This window comes from Brachyhypopomus gauderio, chromosome 2 (genome assembly GCF_052324685.1).
Source record: "Brachyhypopomus gauderio isolate BG-103 chromosome 2, BGAUD_0.2, whole genome shotgun sequence".
Taxonomy (NCBI): domain Eukaryota; kingdom Metazoa; phylum Chordata; class Actinopteri; order Gymnotiformes; family Hypopomidae; genus Brachyhypopomus; species Brachyhypopomus gauderio.
The window spans coordinates 42869806-42894964 of NC_135212.1; the positions used below are offsets into that span (position 1 = coordinate 42869806).

Here is a 25159-nt window from a genome sequence, read left to right on the forward strand (position 1 = left end):
GGAATATTTTGCGGAAGTAGTAGGTCATCCGGGTATGTTTCGCGTACTGGAAATTTTCATTTTGGTCACATACTGCATACGACATACTGATTTGGTCAGTATGCCAGTAGTATGTAGTAGACTATTTCGAACACAGCCCGTATATATACACATCAGGCATCAAACGTAATTATGGCTTTGCAGTGTTGTCCGAAACGATACGTTAACAAATACGAGCCTCTTGTAATTCCAGGACGAAACATGAGAGAACGTGAAGACGTTAAGATTGGGCGTTTTGAAAATAAACAACCATTAAATAATGTGATAAAAAAGCGAATTATTTCGATTCATTTTGAGTATATGTATAAATATTTAACTTAATTAAGTTTAACGTGCTGGGAAATATTGAAATGGACCTTTAAAGTGACGTACAAGTGCTTTAATTCCACCTTGTATAGGTGTATGAACCCGGCAAACATGACTTTGTCCATCGCGCTGAAGCGAGAGGTGCACGACCTCGCGCCCCGACAGCGCGCGAGGCCCTCGCGCACGGGCGGAGCCACAGCGATTACGTCATTTTCGCCGCTCGCGGCGCGACAAGTATAAACCAGGCTTTACTAACGCGTGCGAACGAGATAATTAACGCGTGCGAACAAGATAATTAAGTATTACTTTATATAAAGCCAGGTTTACCTTCCTTGGGCAGTCAGTTCGCGAACATCCCTGGCATCTGCTTGCTGTGTGAAAGGCGACATTAGTATCTCGTTTCCACGCGTTATTATTTTTTTACATGATGTCACCTTACGGGCTGAGAAGGGTAATGCTGCAGGCCGGAGCCCCGGTGGGTGTGGGTAAAGGGCGGAGCATGTGTCAATCATTTTCGACTGCAGCCAATCAGATACTACACTTTTGTTGTCAATCAATTTTTATTAAGCCAATTATCAGCCAGAGTTAGCTGTCAATCATTTTTTACTGCAGCCAATCATCTTAACAGATCTGCCAAAAGAAGGCGGAAACTGCACGGAGAAGCTCTTTAAACAGAAGTATATGCTGCTCTTACACAAAAGTAGCTGAATAAAAACATTAGAAGAGCCATGACTTTAGACATTTTAAAATCAAAGTTTAAAATACTTCTCACTTATTTTTCTGGAACGGCACTTTAATGTTTTTTTTTCCTTTATTGCACGTATTGCATCATTTGTACATCATATATATATATATATATATATATATATATATATATATATATATATATATATATATAGCCTTTGAATATTAAAACCATTGTAGAAATTAAGCTCAGCAAGTAAAGTAAAAGAAGGACGCGATCACACAGTCTCATTGAAAATGTAGGAGTTAATGAATAAAGTGCACCAACGCAAAACCCGTGACATAATCCAAATAAAGTTTGAAGACTAGTATTGTTTTGATATAATCAAATGACGATGGAGTGTTGGAGTTATCGGACAGAGTTGATCAAATTTCTCTTGACGAAAGATGAGCATACGAGCTAGCTCTCCATAATTATGACGATTAAAAGCAATGCCTGATTATATAAAAAAATACTGGTCTTCAAACTTTATTTGGATTATGTTACGGGTTTTGCGTTGGTGCACTTTATTCATTAACTCCTACATTTTCAATGAGACTGTGTGATCGCGTCCTTCTTTTACTTGCGCTCCATTGCTGGTCACATTGAACTTAATTTCTACAATGGTTTTAATATTCAAAGGCTCTACAGCAGGGGTCGGAAACCTATGGCACGCGGGCCACCGTTGGCACGCCGAGGCATAATCACTGGCACGCGACACGCTGGACCAGCATCAGCAAAAAAATAATAATACAAAATAGAGCACGATCCTCTCGAAATCGCTCCTCAACGCTCTGTTCGGCGGAGGCGTTTATACTTGGCGATCGATCGCGATATAATACTTAATTTGTGTCCATTTACACCTCCCCTCCGCTAACAATTTACACTCGCCACATATATATGATGTAAATGATGCAATACGTGCAATAAAGGAAAAAAAACATTAAAGTGCCGTTCCAGAATAACAAGTGAGAAGTATTTTAAACTTTTATTTAAAAATGTCTAAAGTCATGGCTCTTCTAATGCTTTTATTCAGCTACTTTTGTGTAAGAGCAGCATATACTTCTGTTTAAAGAGCTTCTCCGTGCAGTTTCCGCCTTCTTTTGGCAGATCTGTTAAGATGATTGGCTGCAGTAAAAAATGATTGACAGCTAACTCTGGCTGATAATTGGCTTAATAAAAATTGATTGACAACAAAAGTGTAGTATCTGATTGGCTGCATTCGAAAATGATTGACATATGCTCCGCCCTTTACCCACGCCTACCGGGGCTCCGGGCTGCAGCATTACATATATGTACGGGCTCCGTAAAATATTGTAGCGTCGGCCCAATGGGGGACGGCACTACTTTCCCATGAGCCCCTGCGGCTCCGGTTTTGGTTCATGTTATATGTAATGCTATGATGTGTGTTATTGATTATGTATCTGATTATGTGTGTGTTATGTAGTTTAAGCCACCCTGTATTAGTTTATGTAGTTGTGCATTGTCTGAATCAACCTGCCATGTGTGTGTGATGTTACTGTGCTAATGACCTGCCCTCATGTTTCATGTCTTATTATGTTGGCTTGCGAAGCAGCCAACATACTGTTCTCCCTATTCTTCTTTTTCTTATTATTATTATTCTATTCCACTTTTCGGTAACTTTCACAGGTCGCAGTTTTTGAGCTAGAACCTTGAAAATTGGCAGGATCACAGATCCCATATGGAAGAAGTGTGCTTGTGCTTTTGGGACATGTCGGACATACGGTGTCCTCAGGACAAGTCCTCAAAGTTGACTTTTTCCCATAGAGAATGAATGGCGGAATGTTCAGAAATGTCCCCAGTTAGTGTGCTGTCATGAAAAATCTCCTGGATAAACAGCTGTAAATTCCTTCCACTTTCATCTAGAAGCTCCATTTAAATTTTAAATGAGAGAGATATTTGTCCTTTCTGGCACGTCAAAATATCTAATCATTTTATCAATTACTTTTAGAGTTATGAGCATTTGTTTGGCACTAGACACAGAAAACTGCCCCATTAACTCCCATGTTAATTTCTCAAAATCAGAACTGTCTTTTTCACAATTTGCCTCTGTGTTTAACTTGTCATAAATCAGACAATATTAGGTCAAACATCACATAAATTACACCAAAATGATCAGCGAAGGGTCCTCTCTCATACAATATCTTCGGTTAAGCGATACGTTAAATACAGCCCGAACTACGACCGTTTGTTCGGAGGGTGCAAATCACATTAAACAAGGCGTCTACAGTGGCAGAGACCGTGTTTCAGTTAAGGGATTTTTCACAATTTGCCTGTTTTTAACTTGTCATAAATCAGAAAATATTGGGTCAAACAACACACAAATTACACCAAAATGATCAGCCAGGGGTCCTCTCTCATACAATATCTTCGGTTAAGCGATACGTTAAATAGAGCCCGAACTACGACCGTTTGTTCGGAGGGTGCAAATCACATTAAACAAGGCGTCTACAGTGGCAGAGACCGTGTTTCAGTTAAGGGATTTTTCACAATTTGCCTGTTTTTAACTTGTCATAAATCAGAAAATATTGGGTCAAACAACACACAAATTACACCAAAATGATCAGCCAGGGGTCCTCTCTCATACAATATCTTCCATTAAGCGATAAGTTAAACAGGTCCCGAACTACAACCGTTTGTTCGGAGGGTGCAAATCACATTAAACGAGGCTCCTCCACTCAGAGTGGTGTCAGTTATGTTGAATGTGTCTCCCCCTCCCCCCACACACGCACGCACACACACATGCATCTCTCTCATACCCACTCCACACAGACACACACAGATGGATCAGAGGAACAGATGGGGCAGGTAGAGCAGCAGGGCAGGTAGAGCAGCGGGGCAGATGGAGCAGACAGGCAGATGGGGCAGATAAAGCAGATGGGGCAGAAGGGCAGATGGATCAGAGGGGCAGATGGATCAGATGGAGCACACACGCACGGAACCTCTTCTCTCCCTCAGTCCCTGCAGCAGTATTAACTGTATAACTGAACAACCACTCAATTTTAACTAACCCACAACCAATTACCCCTCAACAGTAATTGCCCCACCACAGGTAAATACCCCCTCAACAAAACATTCCACATCTAAACAAGCTTTTAACAGGAACTACACAGTAATCTTTATACCCATCAACAACAATAACCCCAACAGGTCAATAACCCCTCAATATCAACTACCCCACAGCCAATTACCCCTCAGCAGTAATTGCCCCAAACAGCTATATTACCTATTAACCGCAACAACACCATTAAACGAATAGCCTTCAACAATATCAAATACATCTGCATTAACTACCCCAATGGCAATAGCCCCTCAACAGTAATTGCCCCACCACAGGTAATTGCCCCTCAACAACAAATACAACATCTAAACAAGCTTTTAACAGGAACTACACAGAAATCTTTAAAGCTATCAACAACAATAACCCCAACAGGTCAATAACCCCTCAATGTCAACTACCCCACACCCAATTACCCCTCAACAGTTATTGCCCCACCACAGGTAAATACCCCCTCAACAAAACATTCCACATCTAAACAAGCTTTTAACAGGAGCTACACAGTAATCTTAATAGCCATCAACAACAATAACCCCAACAGGTCAATAACCCCTCAATGTCAACTACCCCACAGCCAATTACCCCTCAGCAGTAATTACCCCAAACACCTAAACTACTCCTTAACCGCAACATAATCTAACAATGATAACATTAAAACAACCTTTAACATTAGGCCATCAACATTCAAAACAGCGTTTCGACTGCTTTGCAAGCCAACATAAAGTTTGTTCACAAACTTTGCCTATCTAGTTTGAGTTTGTTCCACGTGATCATTCCCCAGCAGTCTGATTGCGATTGATAGGTATTTGAATAAAACCAGTCTGTTTTGTCAAATGGATCGGTTTATTTCCTCTCCTTCCTGTACCACGCCACAATATAGTGAAATCCATAAAAAAACATTTTTTTGACTGTCTTGTCTTCAATGTATGGAGCCAGATCGTAAACGCGAGAAGCCGCTTTCGCCATTCCAGATGGCTCAGTCAAAACCATTACATCTTAATAAACCAATAAATACAACAGCGGCGAAAATGAGTGTAAAAATACCAGGGTTCACGTGTTTTAATTTTCTAACATGGGCTAAAGCACAGGGTAGATTCAAACGACAAGAGTTTACAACTTCATCTTCAACCTTTTCAGCCCTGGCGCGAATGTTATCACACGTCCCTAGATTCACCAGTTACAACTACAGACACATTAGAAAAAAAATCTTGTTTCTTATTTTATGTCACTGTTAACTACACGGGGTTGACGCGAACTTAATAGGCCCATCTATCTACCTATTTATCACAAGAGCTTGTGGCTCTGACAGTATTCAACGCTGTAGCGAACGGCAGTAACTTTGTTTTACCGCAAAATATGAAAACTATTGAAACCATTAATAACCCAATTAAATCCACTGGTAAATGTACGATCTGGTAAATGTAGTGGTAAATGTACGATCTGGTAAATGTAGTGGTAAATGTACGATCTGGTAAATGTAGTGGTAAATGTACAATCTGGTAAATGTAGTGGTAAATGTATGATCTGGTAAATGTAGTGGTAAATGTATGATCTGGTAAATGTAGTGGTAAATGTACGATCTGGTAAATGTAGTGGTAAATGTATGATGTGGTAAACGTAGTGGTAAATGTACGATCTGGTAAATGTAGTGGTAAATGTTCGCTCTTTTGCCTTGTCCCCGGTGTAGCACTAGGTCCTGTTTCTCGTCCCGCTTAGCAGTAAATGAATAACATGAATGAAGAACGTTCGTATGATTGAAACGCTATTTGGCCTCTATGAAGGTTCGGGGCGGAAACTGCTGGCCACGGTGTCATTGAAATTGCCGATTTCGGAAGTGCTCTGTTTGCTTATTAAGTCAATATGATAATTAAAATATATACATATAATCTCCCGACCCCCCCCAACAAAAAACTCATCGAATCTACACGATTCACGTAGGTCACCCTTTTCAACTTCAAAACGGCGAATTTCGCCGAAAGGTGACAGATTTTCATGCCTGCGTAAAGGATGAGTACAGTAGACGCATTCACGTCCACTTTGCTCATGCCTCGAGACTGAACTACGACTCACTCGCAGAAAGCAGCTGACCTTCTAAACCCCAAGCCTATCTACACGAAGATGGCAATAGTCGGTTTCAATAGCAACGTCACCAGAAAGATGCACAAGCTTTTGATAACGGAAGTGGTTCTTTTCATTTTACCACATTTCAACTAAATAAATTATTTAAAGATAATTTTGCAAGTGTGGGCAAAAAAAAACAGGCATTCATCAGGCAATGTGAATTAGTATATAGGGTATACAGGATTTTTACTGATCATCAGTGTAAGTGTTTAAATAATGAGATGCAAAAAGCTCATGTTATGTTGGCTATTTTAATTACAAATTATGCAATAATGCATTACGCATTACTGCACTTTTATTCTTACTCCGAGATGACGCATATGCACTAACGACTTTCAAAATAAAGGTCTCGCAACAATGGCGAAATCTACTCTTAAATCTAATCAACTTAATCTCAGGACCAGTTATATGAGCAAACTCGCCCTACCAATAGGCGAAATTCTCCCAGATACATACAGAAACGTGGACTGACGAGACGACTTGTCGAAATAATCACCGGTTACCAGTGGCCATACGTTTTTCACTTATTTGAGAAAACTAGCTCGCATTTACGCCAAAGAGAACCTGCGAGCTTATAAAACGATATATTGATATAATATGTTATATATTATGTTTATTATGCAATAGACACCCTTTGCCTCTCCCATTGAGGGGTTGAAAAGATATCCTACACCCACCCAGGGCGCGGCGTCACATTTAAGATAAAAGGTAAACAGAGGAGAGAAACCCTGCACGGCCACGCACTCCCGAGCAGGAGAAATAAACCCAGTGGGCGGTTTTGTTTGTGGCGACGTCACACCGACGTCACCGCGCTCCCACCCAATCCGCGTCGGCTCCCACTCTTCCGCTGATCTGTAAAAGATGTGGATGGAGACAAACCGCGTCGCGTGCGTTCAACGAGGCGCGTATCCGCGCGATGAGAGCATGTTCAGATCTTCCTTTTTTATTTTTACGTCGCAATGTTGTCCTAAGCGGACCACGGTCGACGAATGAAATATGTCTTAAAAGATGGCGTAGTACCTGCCGAATTTGTCGGAGCGACGACTTTATATTAGTAATTAGGAGGCGCCGGACGAAACGAGCTTGTTGTCTTGTCGCATTATATTTTAATCGGGCAGCAAGTCTGTCCCCTCCAAGCGCCGATCGTATGTCCACAGAGGAACTGTCCACCTCGGACAGCGAGGCTGCCTTCGCCGGGGCTGGGGAGCGCTGGGCGCCCGTCGGCGCCGTCGCTAACCCCGAGGATGAGAGGGGGAAGAGACACTCGCCGGAGTTGCCAGGTGCCGGGTCGGTACCGACGGCCGAGACGGAGATGACGCTGCGGTTGCGGAGGCTGGAGGAGGAGCAGGAGCAGCTGAACTCGTCGCTCCTGGCTCTGACCTCGCACTTCGCCCAGGTGCAGTTTCGCCTGAAGCAGATCGTGCACGCGCAGAGCGAGGAGAAGGAGCGGATGCTCGCCGAGCTCGAGGACTTCGCCTTCAAGGGCTGCCCGCACGTGCTCGGCTGCCGCGCGCAGGGTGCCAACACGCTGGACAGTTCTGTGAGTTTCCTATAAGAATGCAGGTCGTGACATGTCGTTTAGTTCTGGTGATGTGCTATACCAAAGTCGACAGTAAAACCGACATGCTGCACAGATTTGACGTTTCAACTCTTTGATTTGACGTGGATGAGTTATTGAAACCTTAGTCCAAATAACAATATGTATACTTTCCAGGAGATTAATGTCTCTGTCTGGATATGGTGTCCCTAATGACTCTCTAATAAAGTTCCTGACAACTGGTATTACCATGAGATACAAACTCGTTGACACTAGCGTTTTAAAATTCATATCTGCAAAAACTGTGCCCACACCTATGTAGGGTCTTATCTGACTTCAGCTTTTAATGCTGCATGATAATATTGGCGACTATTATAGTTTACTGTACTTTAACGTGCCCTGGCAGTCTGGCTGACTCCTGATTGGGTCCTATAGCCACTTTCTCCTTTAGTGATTGTCTCACATGTGCCTGGATGTCTGATTGCTCATTGGCAGTTTGATCTTGAGATGTTTCCTCCTCTCTTCCTTCCTTCATGCTTTGGTAGGAGGAGCTGGTGAGTATTTACACCAAGCCCTCCATACTGTTATTATACGCCCTTACTGCAGAGTAATGCATCTCATTAGATGGCAAGGCCTTGCTTTCTTAGTGTAGTTGTGTGTGGCTTAGTGTGGTAGTGTGTTGCCTAGTGTGTGTGGTTGTGTGTGGTGGTTGAGTTGTTTTGTTGAACATGCTGAGAGATATATTTATTTAGCATTGGCGGAACAGTAGTGAGTACACGTTTTAAGAGCAGTAGCACACAAACCCAGTCACCCTGTTAAAACTGTACAGCCTTTTAATGATGTAACAAGTGGACTAGTTTATGATGTTCATAAGAGCTAAAGCTTATGGTGTCCGACACACGATCTCTTTGCATTCCTCAGTGCATGCAAAACCAGTGACCGAACAGGTTCCTTCATTAACGCTTAGTCCGACTTAGTTTTCTGAGTCCGTGTGTTCAGTTTGGAAAGGCGTGTGCCGAAGGCATCGTGAGTTCGTACATGTAACACGTATGTGTGTGCTTGTGTGTGTGTCCTGACAGAGCGAACGGGAGAAGCGTGAGCGGGTGGAGGCTCAGCGGGAGAAGCAGAAGGAGCTAATTGTCCAGCTGAAGACGCAGTTGGATGACCTGGAACACTTTGCCTACCAGGAGGGCAGCTATGACTCACTCCCACAGTCAGTCGTCATGGAGAGGCAACGGGTACACGTCATCCCATAATATAATGCTTCGTGCTTACAGCTCAAGCTGTGTGGGGCATTACATCTGCATTCATTTTGATTACATGGTTGCACCAAATCCACAATCTGGGCCTGAACCTTTTTGTTTCTTACAAAAGCAAGTCTCTATAATGTCAGTCTTTGTCCTTAGCAGCTTTCTGGAATCTTGACCCAGGTGTGTTTTCTAAACTGCTTGATGATGTCAGGTGATCATTGATGAGTTGATTAAGAAGCTGGACGTGAACTTGAACGAGGACATCGGACAGCTGAGCCCAGAGGAACTTCGGCAGAGAGTGGACGCTGCCATCGCCCATATCGTCAACCCCGTCCGTGTCAAAGAGCAGCTGGTCGAGCAGCTCAAAACCCAGATCAGGGACTTGGAGATGTTTATTGACTTCATTCAGGGTGAGGACTTTCACGGGCCACTGGGTGGCTAGACTATGACTGACTAGATTAAGCCTTGAACTATTAGATTAGATCACAGCACAGTGCAGATTATGCTTTTTTTTCTTTTCCAACACATGCGGTTCAACCGAGCTGATTATCTACTGCTTGCCATGTTGAATCACTTGTTTTAGAGCAGAGATCACTAAATTGTATTATCACGCCTGACCTTAAGAGGGCGCTGTTCCTGCTTTGTCTTTTTGTATTGTGTTTGTTGATAAACTAAAAGTGAATAACTCTTGATCACCCTCCACACAGATGAGGTGGGGAGCCCCCTGCTGTCAGACGGAGGAAATAGCGCACAGGCCCGAGCGCCCGGCCCCGCACCTCGAACTCAGGGGGCAACGAGGCACGGTAAGGGTTACCCGCTGACACACACACGGATCTCTTTTAGCTCTGTGCTTGGAAGCGCAGCTGTCTGATAGAACTCTCAGGCTGACGAAAGACGCCCAGACTGGCTCGGGCATTTATTTTAATCCCGTCGTATTAATAGCTTCTTCCCGTCGGATTAATGGACTCTTCCCATTTCTTTTTGAAGATAATAATTTTTTGAAGAATTAATGCCAGCAAATTTCATTGTTAGTTTAAATTGAACTGACCCCGATGCCCTTATTTCCATGCAGGGGTAGATATGAGCTTTTTACTGTGGGTATTTGTGTTGTTTTAGTTCCTGTTGTCAGTTTCAGTGATTCACCTCAAAAGTGCATCACTTTTCTAAAACCGGAGCATCACTGTTGTCTAAAGCTCAAACAGGCCTGAAAGTGCTGATGGTGTGTCATGTCTCTGTGAAGGTGCCGGCGACCCTGAGCAGGCGGAATGGATCCGTGACACGGGCCTCCAGCTCATCCAGAGAGCCCTGGCCGTCCTGCAGATCTTCGCCCTGAGCCAGTTCGGCTGCTCGGCGGGCCGCGTGCCCCAGAACATGTGGCCCCAGGGGGAAGCGGCCGGTGACTACGGCCCCTTGCTGCAGACGCTGGAGAGAGCCGTGGAGCGCGTGCGAATCCAAGCCTCCTGCTGGCAGCCAGCCGCTCCCGACGAGCCTGTGGTGAGCTACGCCTCCGTCCCGTCCCCAGGGAGCGCCCAGGACCAGCTGACGGGCACCGTGCGGAAGGATCTGGCTCTGGCCCTGCGGGACCTGCTGGCCCACGGGCTGTACGTGCCATCGCAGGGCATGAGCCTCGTCCTGGCACCCATCTCTTGCCTGCTGCCCCTCAGCTCCTCCCCCAGCACCCTGCACCCCTGGGAACTCTTCGTCAAGTACTACAACGCCAAAAATGGCCAGGCCTTCGTGGAGTCCCCTGCCCGGAAGCTCTCGCAGTCCTTCAGCTTGCCAGTAGGGGGCGGCGCGGTGACGGTGACGCCCAAGCAGTCGCTGTTGTGGGCCGTGCACAGCGTCCTGCACGAGCACGGTCGCTACAAGCGCAGCGCCGACTCGGAGTTCAAGGCCCTGGTGTGTATGGCGCTGAACGAGCAGCGACTGGTGTCCTGGCTCAACCTGCTGTGCAAGTCCAGCGCGCTGGTCCACGCCCACTACCAGCCCTGGAGCTACATGGCCCAGACGGGCTTCGAGGGAGCGCTACGCATCCTCGGAAGACTCAGCCACCTCAAGTTCAACTTGCCCGTGGATTTGGCTGTACGCCAGCTCAAAAACATCAAAGATGCTTTCTGAGCTCGGGACTCCCGCCGAGAGCTTCATCCCCAGTTGGGCCCAGAATGGAGGGCATGCTGCAAAAACAAGTGACTTTTATGTTTGTGGTACCTGATTTTACTCACGGTGCTTTTTGTTAACGATTCCTCCTCTGAAGCTTCGAGTTACACGTGTCAAACTGTTCTCTTATGTCACCGTCCGTCATGAACATATCGCTACATTTCAGTGTTTCAGAACTGGACCAAATTTGAAGCACTTTTTGATGTACTTATTAGTGTAGGTGCAATATTGTGGTTTTTTTCTTCATTTCAAGTTGTAAAAATGAAGGGCAAATATACATCAATGAATGCTGCATACTAACATTCTGTACTACACCAATCTTCACCCTGTATACTACGATTCTTCACCCCTGCATACTAACATTCTCACCCTGCACACAGAAGATATTCATGCAAAAACACAAAGTATACTATATATTTTCTTCCATGCAAACCCTGCATACTCCCCCTTGCACCCATTCAAAACACAGCACAGATCCTGACTTACTGATGTTTTCTTTTTTAAAGCTGTTACCAAAATCTGCCAAGAAGCTGCATGATTTGAACATTTCAAAGCAAAGTGCATTTAGGGACATTGTGTGTCCTGTAGACTATGCTGCAACTACGTAAGCATAAACCCCAAAATCACCCCTAACTGCTCTCCCAACTGCTTTGCGCTTGTTCAAACGGATATCCTATGCACCACTTACACATTTCTGACCCGGTTATTTCACTAGATGGAAAGAACTCTGTTTGGCCAACACCCCGTTCATGTGGACACTACTCTTACATTCAGTCATAATGGTGTGATCTTAACACTACCTAGTAACACTATAGCATACTTTTGGCGCCTACTTCAGAATCCTGATTTGACATTTGTGTGGCGTTGAAATATTGGTTTAACGGCTGGAGTAACACTACACCCGCCAACCTCATCGTATGCCAGATCTCCAGATCATGTAGTTGCACGATCTGACGGAAAGAGAACCCGCGGTCACAAGCTGTAGGACCAAACCATATCACAACTTCACTCTCTATGCTCAGAGCTCGTGGGAGAAGGTACTAGCAGTTGTGAGCTTTGCTTTTTTAAAATAAAGGCATGTGTGGATTGTACATAATGGCTTCCTTCCATTTCACACTGATGACTGGATACAGGCTTTGTTGTCAGTGTCTGGGCCACCTCATCTGAAAAAGATAGATGTCTGTCTGCTGCTACAGAAGTGCTTTATTGGCGGTTTACAATGAATATGTGTCAAAGATGTCACTGTGGTTGATAAACATGCATCATTAGACTGTGGGGACTGGTTGCTGTGTGTGGATCCTGACTGGAGAATTCACTGTGTTATGAAGCTGTTGTTGTGTTCAGCATTGTTTCCAGGTCCTGCAGAATGAGTCTACATTGTAGTCCTGAATATTCCCTGAATACACTGTGCCCAGCTACTCATTCAGCGTTCGGTCTTAATCCTGCATTTGTAATGCAACAGTTTGATATGGGCCACTTTGCATGTCTTTAATTAATAAATGAATCACTCCAGTTTAATTTGCTCACATTTCAGCCTGTGACCGTTTATTTGCCTTCTAGTTTGGCTGTTCCTGAAACTACGTGTGTGTGTGTGGTTTTACAAATATAAGACTTGAGACTTATTTACATCGATGGAAACCACATATCCAAAGGGTCCACTCCAAAGACGTTTTTCACCTTATATACATCTTGCTTAATTAGCATTTTTGCCATTTATCCAATTGATTTGTTAGTGTTAAGGGGTTTTGTGTCAGTCATGCATTTGTAAAATGCCTATTTTGTATATTTTGTTTTGATTGCATTATGATCTAGAAGAGTGTGGTTCTTCTCGCACAGATTGTTAAGTTAATTTAGTGATATTTGATTCAACTGAATTAATCCTATTTGCTGTATTTAAAAAAAAATCACTGATGGGTCAATGAGGTTTTGTCTATTTTTATTAAATATCCTTTGATGTATTAAGTAGGCAATGTATCTGAAACTGAATAAATTTTAAAAGCATACTTAATATCCACTATTTCAAGTTATTGTGTACGAAGTTTTAATATTGATTAATACCGCTAGATATTAACTCCACGTTAGCGTCCAGGGGCTTTCAGATACTGCCAGTAGAGGGCCACACTGTTAGCACAGGATATAAACGAGGTAAGGGAAATACGTCACGTTCGACTGGTGTCAAAGGTCACGCACGCTTTACCAACTTCCTTTTCTGCTATCGTCGGCCATAGAAAACAGCCAGTAAGTCTTACCCCCGAAATAATAATCCATGTCCATCAGCAATAAACATTATGTTTCTAATCTGTTTCACTTATTTTTTATTAAGGCAATGCATCTATCTTCAATATTAAGTGCTAATTTCCACCCTGCTATGCTCTTAAAATGAGTTATACCGCTTGTTTTCACTCAGTCGAGTGTATCGACTAGCCCTAGTTATAGTCTCTGTGATTCGGATATTTGCTCCTACAAGGATATAGAAGGTCGTCAGAGATATATTTGTCGGTTCTTTGAACACATATTTGCAGGTACTAATCTGGATAAAATTAGTCGGCCGTCAGTAATGTAGCAAGGTGTATCCAGTGTAGAATTAAATCTCCATGTTTGACTGGATGCGTACGGGTACTGCAGCAACATGGTGGTCAACTAGACGGATCTTCCTGCTCGCCTTATGATGGCTAGCTATGCTGTCATTTCTAATTAGCTTCTTTAGTTGAAGGTGTCCTCGTCCATTACAGCTAAGAGTGTTGTTTGGTTTGCAGGAATGGGCAAGTTCATGAAGCCGGGTAAGGTGGTGATGGTCCTGGCTGGACGTTACGCAGGACGCAAAGCGGTTATCGTCAAGGTAAGAGTGTGTGACCCAGAGTACCCCGTGTTCGTATGTGGCCGTGTGTACACATGTCGTACTGATGTGGGATTTCCTCCCCTGTTTATAGAATATTGATGATGGCACGGCCGATCGTCCATACAGCCATGCTCTGGTCTCGGGTATCGACCGGTATCCCCGTAAGGTCACCACAAACATGGGCAAGAAGAAGGTTGCCAAGAGGTCCAAGATCAAGGCTTTCGTTAAGGTGTTCAACTACAACCACCTGATGCCAACCAGGTATGTGTGTAGGCAGACAAACACACACCCAGTTGTACTCCTGAGCTACTGCGTTTGATCAGATCAGGGTAAATGTTACTTTACCCTGCTACAGTTGTCTCTGTGTGTAGAGACGCCGGGCAGTGATGCATGTGGCGTGATTGGTGGTGTTAGTCTGAGGTGAATACGTTTCCTGCCTGTATGTATATACCCACTGATCCATTGCCCATACACTTTGTTGTGTTTTATCTGCTCTGGTAGTGTTAACCAGTCCAGTCCTACGGTCCACATTTTCCTCTGTGCCATTGATTCCTTGTTCTTAATGGCTGGGGTAGAGTCAGTTACAGACCGTCTGGTGGGCCATGTGGACTGAACTGAAAAGCATCCTTATCACACCTGCACTGGTTTGTTAAGGGATGAATTACCTAATGAGTTGAACTGGGTTGGTCCAAATGGTTAAAAGCAAACAATTGTAATGCAGGTAATCTTGTGAAGCAGAAGGACAGAGTGCCCATTTGGGGTCAGTGACCCCATCATGATAACTTAGTCTTGACTGTTTCTCAACCTAGAAACAGCGTTTTGTAGACTATTACACAACAAAGTAGAGATCACTGGTGTTCTGTGCCCCCACATTGTGTGAATGTTGTTGTTGAATTAACATAAAAAATAGTGTTGAATTCAGAGGTGTCAATTCCAGGTTCAGAAAGTAAAAGTACTCACCAGGATTTTGCTCAAGCTTGCTAGATTTTCTAATTAGTGTAATCCAGGTAAAATTAGTGGAATCAACACAATCCAGGAAGCCTGAGCAAAGTCCTGGTGAGGACTTTAACTTTCTGAACCTGGAATTGACAACTCTGGTTGAATATGTACTGGTATTCCACAGGCATATCTTTCTCTGGTTTGAGTCTTGGTTTAGTAAGTGCAAGGTTTAAGAAAAAGTTTGACCTGGTTTTTGTTATACCTGTCTTATTCTGGATGTGAGTGGCTGGGGGGGGGGGGGGGGGGGTAGGTTGGATTTTGGGCTGTGGTTGTGATGGGGGGGGGGGGTAGCTGGTGTTTAGTTGTGGACGTTTGCTGGAAGGGAGCGGCTATGTTCATGTCCTCGTGTAACGATTCAGCAGTTGGTGCCGAGTAGGACCTTGTCCGAGCTTCCAAGACCACTGCATTTGTCTCCTTGATCGTTGTGGGCAAAAGCCTTGAACCATCTCTCCTGGCTCCCTCTAGGTACTCTGTTGACATTCCTCTGGACAAAACCGTCGTCAACAAGGATGTGTTCAGGGATCCTGCGCTGAAGCGCAAAGCCAGGCGAGAGGCGAAGGTGAAGTTTGAGGAGAGGTACGTCTCCCCCTTCCACCTCCTGCACCCTCCCCCCTCCCACACGCTGCACCCCCACAGCACATCAACAACCTCGGCATCGTACTCTCCTAACATCCCAACTACTACTGATTTACAGTATAGTCAGTAATATAGCTAGGGCTGTTTAACAATAATAATAATAATAATAATAATCTGTTTTATATAGCGCTTTTCTTAGTACTCAGTCGCTTTACAGTAATTTCACACAAAAAATTCACGTACAAACATACACACAAAAAAAGAAAGAAAACAAAACGGAAAGATAGGGTAATGACTTAAGTGTTATATGCAGACTGGAAAAGGTGGGTCTTGAGGTTATGTTTGAAGGAGTGCAGAGAATCAGAGTTTCGGATGGTCAGGGGTAGAGAGTTCCAGAGGGTGGGGGCAGCAATGGCAAAAGCCCTGTCCCCAATGGACCTGTGTTTGGTAGAGGTAGTAGGAGTGAGGAGGTTGGCATCTGCAGAGCGGAGTTTGCGGGTGGGGGCGTCTAGGGTTATTCTATCATTACTTTTACTTTGCTAGGAGCATCATGATGCAGCTAGGCTTACTTTGTACATGTCTCATGGTGGAGAATTTAGCCAGGACCATGCCTCCAACACACATTTATTTTCTGGCCTAAACCAGCTGTGTGTTTTCTTTGTAAATTGGTGGTGGTGAGGGCAGTCATGGCATGGCGGTTAGGGAACTGGGCTTGTGACCGGAGGGTCGTGGGTTCGTTTCCCAGACCTGAGGCCATGACTGAGGTGCCCCTGAGCAAGGCCCTTAACCCTCAATTGCTCACTTGTATAAAAAAAAAAGAGATAAAATGTAAGTTGCTCTGGATAAGGGCGCCTGCCAAATGCCGTAAATGTAAACTTTTCTGGATGTGATTTTGGAATGAGAAACAGTGCTATATAACTGCCATTAACTGCTTATTGTGTATTGACTGATTTTCTCTTTTTCACAGATACAAGACTGGCAAGAACAAATGGTTCTTTCAGAAGCTCAGATTCTAGGCATTCATTGGTTTCTCTAATAAACCTGTAAAAATTCCTCTGGTTGTCTGCTTCTCTAATTCTTTTTTACTTATTTATGGTTAGGGGGCATCAGAAAGATGTGGTATAAACTGTAGATAGTTTAACAGGTGGAGAGACTTCTGTCAAGATGTCATTCATTTAGTCACCTTGATTCCTGTGTATAATTGGATAAACTAAATAGAATGCACCGCTCTAAACGTGAACCTGCAACATGTATCTGAAGAATGATAACCACACAAGCCAGGGTTACAAACTGAAATATACACAGGTTTTAAATGTGGGTGTTGCACATCCGTGAACTTCAGAGTGATGGCTTAAATAAAATAGTTTGTCGGGCAAGTAAAACATGAACGTGGTTCATGTATTAAATGCTTTTAGCTGGCAAGGTTTGAATCGTAATTTCTAAATGGAGACCGCAGTACTGCGCAGACCTGGTTCCGTCAGCAGGGGGCGCAGCGCCCGCTCCGTCGCACACATTAAAAAAACAGTAAGCAACGTGAAACCTGTTTTTGTACTTGAGGCGCCTCTCCAAACCACTACCTCAAGGCCATGCTTCAACAGCCAGACAGCGCGGATGCAAACTGAGTCTTTGTCTTAAAGGTGAGTCGGGGTTTTAAATAGCTAATATAAAGCAAATGATAATGCGTGATACGTTAAACTGCTGCTAGCTACGTGGGTAAATATGTAGAATAGCTTGTGGTTGCTAGCTAACTCGCTACTTGCCTATAGTTAATGATCCACCCAGCATTAATTATGGATTACTTATATAATACACATGTACAGTCGTGCTAAAATTATTGATAAATTTAAACATCCATGTTGGCAAGTAAACGCATGCTTTTTTCCAAGTCTTTTTCAAGGACAGTTTAAAGTCTGCAGGCAAACGAGCTGGCTGGATTAACCAGAACCATGTCGGGTCACCTCGGTCTATTCAGCGTATGACATTTGGATTGGGACTTTTATTAGGACTCTTAGTTTGCTTTAGTAACTATATTAACCAAGTAGCTCGACCGTGCAAGGCTGGGTGTGGAGTCAGTTTAGAGTAGGTTTATTTAAAAACATGAACGACGGTTGTTATCCACACGGTTCCTTCGCCTGTTGTTTTTCAGCCGCAGTCAGCATGTAGGAAGGAAACGCTGATCTGAGAGGAAACCCTGGACAAACACACGGGTCCATTTTAGTTTGATCGAAAGTTAACGTATCGATTATTCGATTATTCGAGGTTTTGGCCGTCGAGGAGCCTGTGTCGGGTGTAAACGGAGATGGGTGGAGAGCTGTTGCTCCTCGCAGATAACGTATCAGTGTTCAATACTCACCCACAATGATCAGCCCCACCTAGTGAAACAGCCTTTGGGCAGTTGTGTAGTGAGGTCAGGGTTGCCAACTCTCACGCATTGAGCGTGAGACACGCATTTGACCGTTTTCACACGCTCTCACGCCACACTTCCGATATCTCACCCCAGGTTAAAATCTCACTCCAAGCGAACGTCAAAAGTTGGCAACCCTGTGAGGTTGGTGTTGGAAAGAGGAGTTATGTGGAGTGTTTTATGTTGTAGGTTTGTATGGAGTGTCATGGCTGTTAACACTGGTGTTGCCTCAATACGTATGATAACTCATCACTATACGGGAGCGGTGTAGTCTCTTGTGAATGATTGCTATGTTTGAACCTGATCTGAGCCTCCCTTTGCCTCTTTCAGGGTTGCAGGATGGGGGACGGGCCTGCAGGTAGCCCTGTGGTTGCCATCACACCATTGCAGCAGATGCTGGCGTCTGGCACTGGTGCCTTACTGACCTCTGTCTTTGGTGAGGGAAGGCAGAGGCTGTGTGTTGGCCTCCCGTCCGTCTGAGCTCGGAGGCAGTTTCATTACACTTCCCGTTTCTCTCTGCATCTTTGTTGTCCCATTCATTCAAATGCTGATTTTCTACATTCTCTCTCTCTCTCTCTCTCTCTCTCTCTCTCTCTCTCTCTCTCTCTCTCTCTCTCTCTCCTCCCTTCTGAAGTAACACCATTGGACGTGGTGAAGATCAGACTGCAATCACAGCAGACTCCATTTCACAAAGGTACGGCTCTTGTGTAAAGCCAGCCTGTGCCATGGAGACTTTGGATCTACTATGAGTTTTATCATTTAATCTGCAACAATAAACTTTGTTTTTATTGCTTCTTAAACAGGCCACTATGTGCAGTGGGGTTGGGGTTGGAGTATGTGTCTGGGCCTGTGTGTGATTAACACCAATCTAATACACCCACGTTGCTTCTGGGCTGTGTTGCCTCTTTGTGTTTTTGAACCAGTTTATACTTTTAACTGCATAACAGAGGAGCATTCGCTTTAACTAAAAGCTGAAACTCCAATGTAATACTTTAATTGCATTTAATTGTGCATTCACAGTTGGAGCCCAGAGAGAACAATGCTGGGTATGATTTAATGTACTGAAGCTAATGTTTTGATGCTTTAGCAATAACAACACAGCTCTGCATCTGCCATTTCTCTCTCTCTCTCTCTCTCTCTCTCTCTCTCTCTCTCTCTCTCTCTCTCTCTCTCTCTCTCTCCTCTCTTTTTGTCTATCTGCATTTGAACCTTGCAGCTGCTACAGCAGATTCAAGACCCTGGAAGCGATTGTTGTGGCCCACTAGGTGTAAGTAAATGTCTCTGATGTCATTGCCTGCTGTAGCTCACCTTGTCCGACTCTGCTGTCTGTCACTAACATGCCATCCTGGAACACTAGATACAGCATGTGCCAAATTTATAGCCAGTCTTCTGTGTCTTTATTGGTAAACACAAACTAAAGCCACAAAGAGAGCATGCACACCAGAACCCGGGATGCTTCGGCTAGACTTGTAGGAGTCCAGCAGAACCAGGGCTTTCTACTGGACCCCCTCATTCAGGCTCATTCAGACACTGATGGGTCAGTGTGTGCTTTCGAGCAGAGGGTGCACTTCACATTGGAGCGGTCATCTGCATTAACAGCTGTTCGTGATGGTTATCTAGGCAACTAAACATACTTCGCCTTTCTTGGCTGTCTTTCCTCCCATTCACCACTTTGCTTAGAGTTCATGCCATACTAAACAACGTGGATCTCTAACCAGCCTGATCAGAGTACCACAGACACAAGTTCACGCTGTTACTTGGTTAGCTGTGCAGGGATAGAATTTGACCACACTCTAAGGTTCCAGAGCGCTGCGGTCGGGGTTCTGTCCTTGACCCCGCCTCCCCTATTGGCCAAAAATGGCTCACAGTCTGTGTGTTTTGGTCAGTGATTTCCCCTGCAGACATGTGGCTGTTCTGTGTACTCGGTCACTTCAAGGCCTCTGCTATTTTTATCTTTTGTTTTCCCTGTTTGGGGCCCCATTGCTGGCTGGACAAATAAAAGAGAAAGGAAACTGTTACTGTAAAAGATTTCAGCGGTTACTTTAAGAGCTTTAATTCTTGTACGTTTCCCGTTCTAGCAGGGGAGTTGCACTGATTGTGCATGGTCAATGTTTTCATCTTCAGCGTTTGACAGGCAATTTAGAGCAACTTGTAAATACTTATCAGTAGAATGATAACCACTGATGTTGACATAAGTGTTGTATAGTTTAAATGTTGGAGTTTCTCTGCACAGCTCAAGTTTGGGTTGCTTTTCAGGGAAGTGCTTTCTGTACTGCAATGGACTGATGGATCACGTCTATGTGTGTCAGAACATGACCACCTGCAGCGCCTGGTACAAGACCCCCACACACTTCAGAGGCACCTTGGTATGTCCAACCTCTCCACCACCACACACACACAGCATGTGTAAGTCATAATGTTAAAGGTGTGTGTGTGTGTGTGTGTGTGTGCCTTTTAAAGGATGCATTTGTGAAGATCTCACGGTACGAGGGTTTTCGGGCTCTGTGGAGCGGTCTCCCCCCTACACTGTAAGTCAGCCCAACACCCACTGAGAGACTGGAATGCTTAGCATTTATTTAAGGCATTAGGTAATATTTATCACAATTTCCTCCTTAATAACCATTAAGAAGTGTTAACAAAATAGTGACCTTTTAACATTTAATAGTATTACTGTTAAACTTTGTATTAGTAGAAATCAGTGCTGCTCACACAGAAGAATAACTGTTTCTAAAGTGTCACTAAACTGGTTAAATAGTGACGGGAAGAAAAGACACTATCCAGTGATTTAGGAAAATGCTAATTCCTTTAATCACTTTGTAACAGAGGGACTTTCATTAGCCATCGTACTTAAGAATGTCTTTAGAACGGACAGCAGATCCTAACGGTGAATACAGTAAAGTCACCTTCCACCACACCTACAGAGCTGTTTCGTCTCCTGTGTCTACGGTGGATGCTGGCATTAGTCAGTGTGGTGTTGGTGTAATCAAGCCATTAACTGTGCGTGTGTGTGTGTTTAGGGTGATGGCGGTTCCTGCCACAGTCATTTACTTCACCTGCTACGACCAGCTGCGTGACTTCCTACATTATGGGATGGGTTACCAGGGCAACCATGTCCCCCTGATAGCCGGGGCTCTGGCAAGATGTGAGTTGGTACCATTTCACACTTTATCAGGATGTGTTTAAGACTACTGTGTGTTATTGGGTCACTGGTCATTGGTGCCCTGTAGTGACTATAATGAAAAATATTTATTCATCATCTTTTTTATTTATGTAACAGTCACAGTATTTCGTATTATAGTCTTTGCTCTATGATGCATAAAATGTTTGCTGTATCTGATGTTTGTGATTGTCTGATCGTGTGTGTGGTACAGTGGGTGCGGTGACTGTGATCAGTCCCCTTGAGCTTATTCGCACAAAGATGCAGTCCCGGCAGCTGACGTACGGAGACCTGCGGGTGTGTATCCGCTCGGCGGTGGCTCACGGCGGCTGTCTCTCGCTCTGGAGGGGCTGGGGCCCCACCGTCCTACGAGACGTGCCTTTCTCTGGTCAGTCCCCCCATCCTCCAACTAGCTGGGCTCCACCTCCCCGCTCCGCACGTCCTTTGAACTCGAGTTGGAGTTTAATATTATATGATTGATGCTATGTAGAACTTGGCTTAACATCTGTTGTTTTTCTGTACTTTTGTACTGTAGTGGGCATGACCAGTTGATCGTAATGAAAGTTTATGGATATTTGTGTGTGTGTTCCAGCTCTGTACTGGTTTAACTATGAGCTGGTGAAGGCAAAGCTGTGTGAGCAATATGGAGTGCTACAAGCCCCGTTTACTGTCAGCTTTAGTGCAGGAGCCATCTCTGGAGCCGTGAGCACCTCACACACCCCTCACACACCCCTCTCTGCCTGACTTCACCCACACAGGTATCACACCACCACTCACTCAGGTTTGAGCTCAGGTTAGATATTACTCTTGGCCTATGTGAAGTGTCGCGGTCCATAAAGGGTCAGTAGTATTTATTGCCTGTGAGCTCTTTCAGAAAGTGTTCTGTTATCTGTTGCTTTCACTGATTTAGAGCACTACCACCTAACAACCTTGTCCTTAATGGAGGCACGGTGAAGGTTCAGGTTTTAAACAAAACAAGTCTCAAACTTTGCCCTCTGTGGGCTGGATTTTGAAACAATATATTAAACTTGGGATTACAAGATGGTAAATCTGTTACAAAGGCTGGGGGTGAATGTGATGCTCTCTGATGTAGTCAGTGTTTCAGAAGCTGAGCCCCCACCACCACCACTGTACAGATAATGACCATTGACCTTTACAAGAGTAATTATAACAGAAATCGCATGATGAAACGGCCTGGAAATGGTCCTGAAGAGGTCCAGATCTTCTCCCTGCATGATGCTTACGTATCATGGCCCGTGTCGTCTGCAGATTGCTGCAGTGATGACTCTTCCGTTCGACGTGGTGAAGACCCGAAGGCAGATTCAGCTGGGAGAGATGGAGACGCTGGGGGGTGAGCCGGCCACGACACCTTCTCACCATTGGTTAAATGGACCACACACCCATGCTGCTTCTGGATTAGGGCAAAAGCATAACCATTAGCCTTTTAGACTTTAGTGTATTCATTTTATGATTTTATGACCTTTTATTTCATAAATACATATTTTAATAATCTTGGATTGGATTCTGGTATGGCAGATGTTAAGTGTGTTTGTCTGTGGTTCAACAGCCCATATGAAGAAACCATCTTCCACCTTGCACATTATGAACAGCATCTGGACGGAGATGGGTTATCGGGGCTTGTTTGCAGGTACGCCCTCGAGTTAGCCGATGATCCCTGGCTAATGCCAGGTTAGCTATTTGGTAGAGTCCTTGCAGTGTGAAACCTTTTCTAAGCCCAATACCTAATTCTCCTACTCATAAATGTTTAAAAGTGGCTGTTGTAGTGTTTAACAGTGTTAAGGCTATAATACAGTGTGTCTTTATAAGCAGCTCTATAGTCACACCAACATTACTGAACGTGCATCATCCTCTGTATCATTTTGGGCTACATTTAACTACTTTTCTAATTGAACTCTTGCAGGCTTCCTTCCTCGGGTGGTCAAAGTTGCTCCAGCCTGTGCGGTCATGATCAGTACGTATGAGTTTGGCAAGACTTTCTTCCACCAGCGTAACCAGGAGCGTGAGCACCGGGGAGCCTGAGTAGACGCTGGCTCCTGTGGGTCTCCTCCCTCACCTCTCCTACCAGGCCATACCCTGTCCAGCCAGGGCCCATGTGGGAGCATCCAGGCAGAGTCACCAATGCCTCGATAATGGGTGCTGCTTAGGGCTCGTCAATATATTGTTTGTTGATTGTTATTGCGATACTGCCCTTTGCAATACTAAAATTGCACAAGGCTGCAATTTTTCACTCTAACAAATCAGTATGTATTTTAATGTTTGAATTTTCTTCTGTGGGCATGCTGCCAAAACTCAGGCCTCTGGATCTCAGTGACATTGGTGAAAATAATGACAGCTAGTCATGATATGGGTTCACTGGTTTTATTTCTCTGGCAGGAAGTTTTGGTGGTAATAGCGGCATATTTCAGATTAGTACAACCTACAATTCAGAAGTAAAAAAAATATATAGATTGAAAAATATCTTGCAAGACATATCGCAATCACAAGATGTAGCAATATAGTCACACTTGGATATTTTCGACCATATCGTATAGCTGGATATGTTGGGCTAAGAGTGTACCTTTGCCCCCACACCCCAAAGTCTAGAGGGCTGTGGGAGATCACTGTCCAGTTCAACCTGAAGCTGCTGGCTACAGTGCACCATGACATTGCGTTAACATGAGACTGTGACTGCAAACACTGGAAAGCTCACCAAAGCATGCTGGCAGAACCACTACCTCCATTCACCTTCCTTACCTGGGAGGGTGGGATTGATGTGTTCGTTAGCCTCCACCCAAGCCATCTGTTGACTGCAAACGTGATCGTCGAAAGTTTGACCAAGCAAATTAGTGGGTGGCAGTGCCCCCTTATGTTCATGCGCTGGAACCACAGGATGGACATAATGGAAGAAAATGGCTGAATGTTGAAAAACTGAATGTCAGTTGCCTTGTAATACAACAGCAGCAAAGTTTTTGTTTGTTTGTTTTGTTCCAGCATATTTCATAGACACATTTTAATCAACTTGTAACTACCTGTGAATTAAATGCATTGCAGAGTGAGTGTAGGAGTGTCAAGCTGTGAAAACTCACTAAGCTAAAAGTCTAGGTCTTAAGTGTTAGTAGTTTGCAGCTTTAGACCTTTTGTCATGTAAATCGGCTGCTGTTGTGAGCAAATTGTGGCTGTTTCCAAAGCCCTCTAAACCGCTGTGTTAAGAAAGGCACTACAATGATGTCTAATGGTTCCGTTCTTGTTTGTTGTAACGTATTTCTGCAAATGAATCGCAATGTGTCCTGCCTTAAAGGGTCAACCTTGTTGAGGGCCGTGACATGTTTCCAGTAGACTGAAAAAGAAGTAAAAGTCGTTTTGTAACTAAAACTGATGGTCATTCAATATTTATGTGGCAGTTTAACCCATTCCTCCTCTGATATACTAAAATGATTTTCAGAGAACGGGGTTTGAAAGTGTAAATATACGATTGTATTCAATAAAACGAACGGCCTTTATTGTCATTGTACGAGCACAACGAAATTCAATAAAGAACTACACACGGATTTTGCGTTTCATTTTGATAAACCAGCGTGTTGTTAAGTTATGATCATTGGTACACAAGCTGCTCCATCCATTTCAATGATCCCTGTTAACGTGGACAACATTTGACTGTCGGCATCGCCCAAGAGCGACTTACAGACGTGCTTTGTAGTCTCTTAACCAATATATTGTCTCTTTTGAGTGGAAAGACAGTAAATCAACGCAGACTGATTAGTGCATGTGGTCTGATTAGGTATGTGAGAGGTGGTCCAGGTACGATTAGGAGGGTTTTACATCTGATGGGAGCCTCAGTAGCTTATATTTATTATTTATTTAGTGTGTATCTCGACTGTATATATACCATGTATATATATATATGTATATACATTCTTAGGTATTTGTTAATGACATGGTTGGCATTCTTAGCGAGGAGCAAAGTAAGTTTT

At 44.1% G+C, this 25159-nt stretch overlaps 3 protein-coding genes across 4 annotated transcripts; all 3 read left to right on the forward strand.

Moving 5' to 3' along the window:
* Nucleotides 1-7095: 7095 nt before the first annotated feature.
* rundc1 (RUN domain containing 1) lies at nt 7096-13216 on the forward strand. The gene is made up of 5 exons (XM_076996677.1): nt 7096-7809; nt 8886-9044; nt 9268-9466; nt 9764-9859; nt 10297-13216. Exons 1-5 carry the CDS (start codon nt 7186-7188, stop codon nt 11172-11174), a joined length of 1956 nt encoding a protein of 651 aa, XP_076852792.1. The 5' UTR covers nt 7096-7185; the 3' UTR covers nt 11175-13216.
* Nucleotides 13217-13378: 162 nt separating this feature from the next.
* Nucleotides 13379-16680, forward strand: rpl27 (ribosomal protein L27). Its single transcript, XM_076996678.1, has 5 exons — nt 13379-13451; nt 13970-14052; nt 14144-14313; nt 15517-15627; nt 16595-16680. Exons 2-5 carry the CDS (start codon nt 13972-13974, stop codon nt 16641-16643), a joined length of 411 nt encoding a protein of 136 aa, XP_076852793.1. The 5' UTR covers nt 13379-13451; nt 13970-13971; the 3' UTR covers nt 16644-16680.
* Nucleotides 16681-17111: 431 nt separating this feature from the next.
* slc25a39 (solute carrier family 25 member 39) lies at nt 17112-24736 on the forward strand. Of its 2 annotated transcripts, XM_076996687.1 has the most exons (12): nt 17112-17264; nt 18362-18467; nt 18666-18725; nt 19248-19298; nt 20288-20397; nt 20492-20559; nt 21049-21173; nt 21403-21576; nt 21781-21890; nt 22458-22539; nt 22756-22836; nt 23110-24736. In XM_076996687.1, the coding sequence occupies exons 2-12, from the start codon at nt 18371-18373 to the stop codon at nt 23226-23228; spliced, it is 1077 nt and encodes a 358-aa protein (XP_076852802.1). In that variant the 5' UTR covers nt 17112-17264; nt 18362-18370; the 3' UTR covers nt 23229-24736. The 2 variants fall into 2 exon arrangements, with proteins under 2 accessions (XP_076852802.1, XP_076852805.1); XM_076996690.1 differs by lacking the exon at nt 19248-19298.
* Nucleotides 24737-25159: the final 423 nt, after the last annotated feature.

What these genes read in the sequence shown, in the direction of transcription:
- rundc1 (XM_076996677.1), top strand. Translation starts at nt 7,186, where the DNA reads ATGAGAGCATGTTCAGATCTTCCTTTTTTATTTTTACGTCGCAATGTT. An exon ending in TCGTCATGGAGAGGCAACGG is followed by an intron (nt 9,045 to 9,267) that starts GTACACGTCATC and finishes TGATGATGTCAG; the next exon opens with GTGATCATTGATGAGTTGAT. An exon ending in TCAGGGGGCAACGAGGCACG is followed by an intron (nt 9,860 to 10,296) that starts GTAAGGGTTACC and finishes GTCTCTGTGAAG; the next exon opens with GTGCCGGCGACCCTGAGCAG.
- rpl27 (XM_076996678.1), top strand. Translation starts at nt 13,972, where the DNA reads ATGGGCAAGTTCATGAAGCCGGGTAAGGTGGTGATGGTCCTGGCTGGA. An exon ending in AACCACCTGATGCCAACCAG is followed by an intron (nt 14,314 to 15,516) that starts GTATGTGTGTAG and finishes GGCTCCCTCTAG; the next exon opens with GTACTCTGTTGACATTCCTC. An exon ending in AAGGTGAAGTTTGAGGAGAG is followed by an intron (nt 15,628 to 16,594) that starts GTACGTCTCCCC and finishes TCTTTTTCACAG; the next exon opens with ATACAAGACTGGCAAGAACA.
- slc25a39 (XM_076996687.1), top strand. Translation starts at nt 18,371, where the DNA reads ATGGGGGACGGGCCTGCAGGTAGCCCTGTGGTTGCCATCACACCATTG. An exon ending in CTTACTGACCTCTGTCTTTG is followed by an intron (nt 18,468 to 18,665) that starts GTGAGGGAAGGC and finishes TCCCTTCTGAAG; the next exon opens with TAACACCATTGGACGTGGTG. An exon ending in AGCGGTCTCCCCCCTACACT is followed by an intron (nt 20,560 to 21,048) that starts GTAAGTCAGCCC and finishes GTGTGTGTTTAG; the next exon opens with GGTGATGGCGGTTCCTGCCA.